This window comes from Corylus avellana, chromosome ca2 (assembly GCF_901000735.1).
Source record: "Corylus avellana chromosome ca2, CavTom2PMs-1.0".
NCBI lineage: Eukaryota > Viridiplantae > Streptophyta > Magnoliopsida > Fagales > Betulaceae > Corylus > Corylus avellana.
Genome location: NC_081542.1, coordinates 46,441,642 through 46,447,924, shown reverse-complemented (window position 1 = coordinate 46,447,924; position 6,283 = coordinate 46,441,642). Strand labels below are relative to the sequence as shown.

The following is a 6,283-nucleotide window of genomic DNA, read 5'->3' as shown; positions in this document are numbered from 1 at the left end:
AATATCTGAAGAAAATTAAGAAATGGTTTTCTGTTGTATTTGACAGAAAACCATTTCTTCAGATATTTTCTCCATTAATTGTACGTGTGTGGAAGAAGCCAAACCATTTCTTCAGATATTTTCTTGTTCTTTCATATATATATATATAAGACATTTGTGTTTTCTTTTCCTTTTATATATATCGGTTCCTATGATATATGGTCTATCTTGAATATAGAAGAAGAATGATGGAGACAAGATTTGAATTCAGGACCTCTACTAGTACTCTTATATATGTTAAATGAGAACTTATCCAAAAGGTCTAGGTTGTAGAATTGATGAACTTATCTCATTTTAGTATATTTTTGTTCATTTTGTTATGACTTAATACAAAATCCTAACAGAGTGATTGAAATAGGCTAATACATATTGCAAACTTTTTAACTTTGGGGAACATTACAAAAGCCACGATAGCTTGGAGGCGTAAATGAAATTTCCCTAAATCCAAATAGAGTTTAAATCCTAATATCCAGTTAAAATTCACTCCCAATTAGATATTGCATGTTTCTAAATCCTGATCGATATCTAATTACTCCCGGCCATGCATGCATGATATGGAACTCAGATATGTTTAGCGGCTTCATGGATGAAAAGACGGGTACATTCAGGAAAAGCATACACGCGAATTTCAAAGGAATGCTCGAGCTTTTGGAGGCCTCGTACTTGGCTTTAGAAGGAGAAAACATCCTGGATGAGGCCAAACAACTCTCAACTGCAATTCTCAAAGAAAACACTTGTAATTTGGACGGAAACCTTGCCAAACAAGTAGCCCATGCTTTGGAGCTTCCAGCACAAAGGAGAGTGCAGTGGTTTGACGTCAAATGGCACATCAATGTTTATGAGAAAGACAGGCACATGAACCCCATTCTACTTGAATTTGCTCAACTTAATTTCAACATAATTCAAGCCACTCTTCAAAAAGATCTAAGGGAACTTTCCAGGTAACAAGGAAAGAAGCTAGCTTCTTTGTAACTGTTAAATCGTCCTTTAAAAAAGTGAGTGAATTATGAAGTCACTAGTTAGAGTTCAAAATTATGATCTCCGGTCGTTATCATTACAACATATGTTGTACTGAAGAAAATAAATTATTTATACTTTTTGTCTCATTTTTAGGTGGTGGAGGAATCTGGGTCTCACAGAGAACTTGAATTTCGCAAGAGACAGACTGGTCGAAAGTTTCATGTGCTCAGTTGGGTTAGGGTTCGAACCTCGGAACAAATGTTTGAGAAAGTGGCTTTCTAAAGTCATTAATCTCATATTAGTAATTGATGATGTTTACGATGTTTATGGCACATTGGAAGAACTAACGCATTTCACCAATGCCGTAAATAGGTATCGAAAATTTCAATACACAAGGCACATGGATGTTCTAGAATGTTAAGAATTCTAATTAACATAATCGAAATTCAGTTGGGATGTCAGGGAAACTCAAGAGCTTCCAGAGTGCATGAAGATTTGCTTCTTAGCACTATACAATACAACCAATGAATTCGCTAATGAAATTCAAACGGAGAAGCGTGGGAACCAACTGTTACTTCATCTAAAGAAAGTGGTATGCACATCTCTTTTCAAGTGTGAAAGTAAAAATTATATGTACTTTCATTTGTTATTTCATTTAAAAGTTAGGAAATGAGCAATTGAGAGTATGTGTATGGTTAGCTCTCCTCATATATTTGAAAATATTTTCTTGCTAGCTCTTACAGCTTGTTTTGTGTTAATAGTGGACAGATTTTTGTGCTGCATTATTTGTGGAAGCAAAGTGGTACAACATGGGCTATACACCATCCTTGCAAGAATATCTAAGTAATGCATGGATTTCATCATCCGGCTCTGTGATTTTGGTGCATGCATTCTTTTGTATAGAGCATGAGGTAGAAGAGGAGTTCGAAAATTTTATCAAGAAAAACCAAGATCTTGTGTATAATATATCTATGATAATTCGACTTTGCAATGATCTGGGGACTTCAAAGGTGATTACTGTTTCTTTCAAATGAAAAATATGCTTCGATCTTTCCTTGCCTATATATATATTGGTTCATTATGAAAAAATTGTACAATAACTTGTAACAGGCTGAAATAGAAAGAGGCGATGCTCCTTCATCAATCATGTGCTACATGAGAGAAGAGAATGTTTCAGAGGAAATAGCTCGAAAGCACATCAAAGGGATGATAAACAAAACGTGGGAGAAAATAAATGGGCAATGCTTCACTACTCAATTACCCATGTTGCAGCCATTTGTGAATATTGCCTCAAATGCTGCTCGTGTGGCGCATGGGCTTTACCAAGACGGAGATGGATTTGGTGTTCAAGACCGAGAGACTCGGACCAACATCCGGTCTTTGCTAGTTGAACCTCTCACGCTCTACTAAGGAAAAAACAAAGAAAGAAAATCTCGCATCAAGAAAACCTGCAGTACTATGTTACGGGTCTATAGCCACACGATAGAAGGACTTGCAGTAACAATTAGACCCTTTTAATTCGGAAATAAGAGATATATTATCTCATTAATTAGGAATTTAGTTTTTTGGGTTAATAACTTTTTTGGTACCTAGCATTTAGTGTTTTTATTTTTCCTCTCCTAAGTTTTTTAAAAAACAAATATAGTACCTCAAATTTTAGAAAAGACTGAATCACCACCTCTGTTAATTTTCGTCCATCCCAATTAACGATAGGGAATGGCCAGATTATAAGTTTTTTTGAATTAATTTATTTAACTCCCTAGGACTTCTCCATTTGATAAGATATATTCTTAATATTTCCTTCATTAAGGAAAAATATATAGTTTTTTTTTTTTTTTTTAACCAGAAAAGAGATATAGTTGAACCACTTATAATTGCACAATTGGACTGACTCAAGTCATCATCAAATTGACTAATTGCCCAAGCCTAATGCTACAGATACTCTTACTATTTTACACTTATTTCTCCGCACTCATAACTAATTTTTAAGACTACAATTAAATTAAATTCATCACAATTTTGAAAAAAAAAAAAAAAAAAAAATTGTCCATTCTGATGGTGGTAAGCATTATTTTTCGTTGTGTAATACCGTATAGTGGAATTAGCCTAATCTGACCGTTAATTTCAGACGGTTCTAAAAGTGCCACGTCATTCAAAAGCAGTAGATCACTTCAAACGATGTTGTCCAGGCCCACAAATTGCTTCATAATACCCAATTGCCAGGACCCGACATAGTTGGTCACTGCCACATTTGAAACAGCGACCACCCACCACAGGTCCACAGTCGCTTATTGTCTCCAGCTTCGTTGTGTATTCTTTCTTTTTTTTTTGTCGTAACCTTGTAAAAAACAAAATCCATTTTTTGTCATATAGCTTATAAAAAGATAAAATCCCTTTTTTTGTCATATAAAATAATGTCATATTTCCTACAAATAATGTTGGTGTTTTTGTCTTTTTAACATACATATGAAAAACATATTTTTTTTTAACAGTATAGCATTAACAGAGTCAGAGAAAATTATAATAAAAAAACATTTATTTTTCATATGTTTTTAAAAAGTATGTACTTCTCACATGTTTAGAATGGTAAAAAGTTTATAAATTAGGTTAAAAGAATTACTCAAATTGAAGGAAATCACAGTTCAATAATGTTAGGATCGATGAGCTAAAGATACCTTTTATACTTGAAATGACTATTTTATTAAAAAAAAAAAATAGCTTTATTATGAATTAAAAAGGGTGAAATAAAATAGCTGAATAAAGAAGCAAAAATTAACTTGATTATCTAAATTTTTTTTTTTTTAAAAAAAAATGGAAGAAAAATTGCCGATAGTGCTCTAAAGGTTTCTATTACTTGCAAGGGAAGAGTAATAAATTAAATGGTAAAATACAAGTGTCCCCTCAAACTCATTAAATTATATCTTAATTTTTTTGGTTATTTCATGTGGTTTTCAATTATTCTCGTAGGACTAGTTTTATCAATTATTATAGCAAAAAGTAAGTTATAGTAGTTAATTATAACAATTAAAAATCACATGAAGTGTGCTTAAATGAAAAAACTAAAAGGTCTTCAAAGGGCAGTTCAATCGGCTGTGGACCATGCCTAGTGAAATGGAGGTTACTAGTTCGAATCATCCCTCCTCCTTCTCTTGTGTGGAAAAAAAAAAAAAAAAAAAAAAAAAAAAAAAAACTAAAAGGTCCCCAAGGGGTAACTCAATCGGTTGTGGACCACGCATAATGAAACGGAGGTCACTAGTTCGAATCTTTCCTCTTCCTTCTCTTGTGTGGACATATCAAAGAAAAAAAAAAAAAAAAAACTAAAAGCAATAGAAAATAAAATAAAAAATTATACCAGAACCGCAAGAAGTGTAGTAGCCAAAATTAAAACACCATACATAAGCAATAGGCTCAGGCTCAAACGAGAAAACACACATAATTAATTTTTAAAAATGATAAGTCCTCTGAGGTAATTAATTCAATCAACTCAATATCACAAGTCATGAAGCAGAGGTTATTAGAGTTCGGATAATTCAACCAAGAATACATGCAAATTAGAAAAAATAAGTGACAACATATGTACACTAAAATTTAATATGGACCATGAAATGATCCCCCTTCATTTTTTTTTGAAATTGAGAGGATCGATCTTATTCCAATAAAAAGGGGGAGCTCACGTAGAGGTGAGGACTAGAGAATTATTTGTTTGGAGCCTATTTTTCTATTAATTAATCGGGTTCCAATTTATTTGAGTTTCAAATTTATGATATGGCCCCAATTAGAAGCAGGACTGTCTCTATAAATTTTGAGGCATAAGGCGATAATTTTAAGTAATACCTTTTCTATGTTTAAAAACTAAATAAATAATATTTATTTAAGTTTCTATATAATAATATTTTTTCTTTAAAATCATTTCTCTTCGTTTTACTAATTAAGTTTTTGCTAGGTTATATATTTTATAGGCCATATATCTCCCACACGTATGGAAATAAATAGCCAAAATATAAAAGTAAAACTCACATTAGGCAAATTAAATAAACTCACAACTTTCATTGGCTATTTTTTAGAACCTATTTCTTCTTATTCTTGAGTTCTTTTTTTTTTTTTTTTTTTTCCTATCCCATTTGGGGCCTAAGGCAATTAATAACCTAAGTAACCTACCCAACCTATTAAGCCGGCCCTTATGCGAAGTGGCCGTTGATATAAAATATGACAAATCCACTGGTGACCCACTAAGGCCCACTAGCCCTTGGGCCTAAGGAGGTTTGATTGCTAGCAAGTTGCCAGAAGGACCGAACATCCCCTCAACATGACCCTTCCAAGATCTCACTAAATAGGAACTTCGACCGACGGATGGCAACGGTGTTGTGCCTAGACACTGTTCACCTTTTGACTGGTTGCCAATGTTGACCAGCAAACTTGGGATTTCAACTTCAATATTGGGGGAAATTTGACCATATTGTCCTTCTCTTTCTCTTCACACCTCGACACTCACTTCACTGCCCCACAGAACTCACTACTGCCCTTGAACTGATGAACATGGGCATCTACCTGTTTGAAATCCACAATTTTCTGTTCTCTACACAAGTGGAAAAGAATTCAATGATAATTTTCTCCTATAAGTGAAGTACTTTCCTTCTCCCAAAACATACAAAATCAACTTTTCTTCAAAATCAACCACATCAATAAGAAACACTCACAGAGCTCTGGCCATGTTGAGGAGCTTCTCAGAATCCTCAAAGAAAATCGACACAACCTCAACCACAAAATTTGGGCTGTTCTCATCTTGCACTGGTCGTCCAAATATCCCTTTTCACCACCAACAAAAACCCCTCATTTAGAATTGCTCTAACGCCCAAAAAAATTGAAAGAAAGAAGAAAAGAGATCAGTTTAAATTCCGTTTGCTTCAATGGAAAAAACAGCTAATTTTCCGGGAAAACTTCAAAGCCTCCATGTGTTTTTGATCAAGTTTAAGCCTTTCAATATGGAAAATTCATAGCACGTCTTCAATTATCTTCTGGGCAGTATCTAGTATTCACTCTATTCCTCCGGGCAAAACTAATCCAATTAAAAAAATACCAAAATCCTAGAAAAAAAAATAATAATAATAATAATAATAATAATCCTGAGAAACAAACAGAGGCTTCACAAAACAAACCCACCTAGAGATCCACTTCACCCAATCATATTTTGAACAATCTCTAAAAAAAACTGCCCTCTTTACACAGAAAAGCAGTGTGTTCAAGTAACTGCCTCCGCAACTGGCTCATAACGTCCATGGTTGCT

The 6,283-nt window shown here is 33.7% G+C and overlaps 1 protein-coding gene across 1 annotated transcript; it reads left to right on the top strand.

The window, feature by feature from the left end:
• The first annotated feature begins 251 nt into the window (after positions 1-251).
• LOC132171897 ((E,E)-alpha-farnesene synthase-like) lies at positions 252-2,459 on the top strand. Its single transcript, XM_059583309.1, has 5 exons — positions 252-980; positions 1,153-1,371; positions 1,450-1,591; positions 1,761-2,009; positions 2,110-2,459. The coding sequence occupies exons 1-5, from the start codon at positions 541-543 to the stop codon at positions 2,407-2,409; spliced, it is 1,350 nt and encodes a 449-aa protein (XP_059439292.1). The 5' UTR covers positions 252-540; the 3' UTR covers positions 2,410-2,459.
• The last annotated feature ends 3,824 nt before the right edge of the window (positions 2,460-6,283 follow it).

Coding starts and splice junctions, on each gene's coding strand:
- LOC132171897 (XM_059583309.1), top strand. CDS start 541: ATGTTTCTAAATCCTGATCGATATCTAATTACTCCCGGCCATGCATGC. Junction 981..1,152: donor GATCTAAGGGAACTTTCCAG/GTAACAAGGAAA, acceptor TCTCATTTTTAG/GTGGTGGAGGAATCTGGGTC. Junction 1,592..1,760: donor TACTTCATCTAAAGAAAGTG/GTATGCACATCT, acceptor TTGTGTTAATAG/TGGACAGATTTTTGTGCTGC.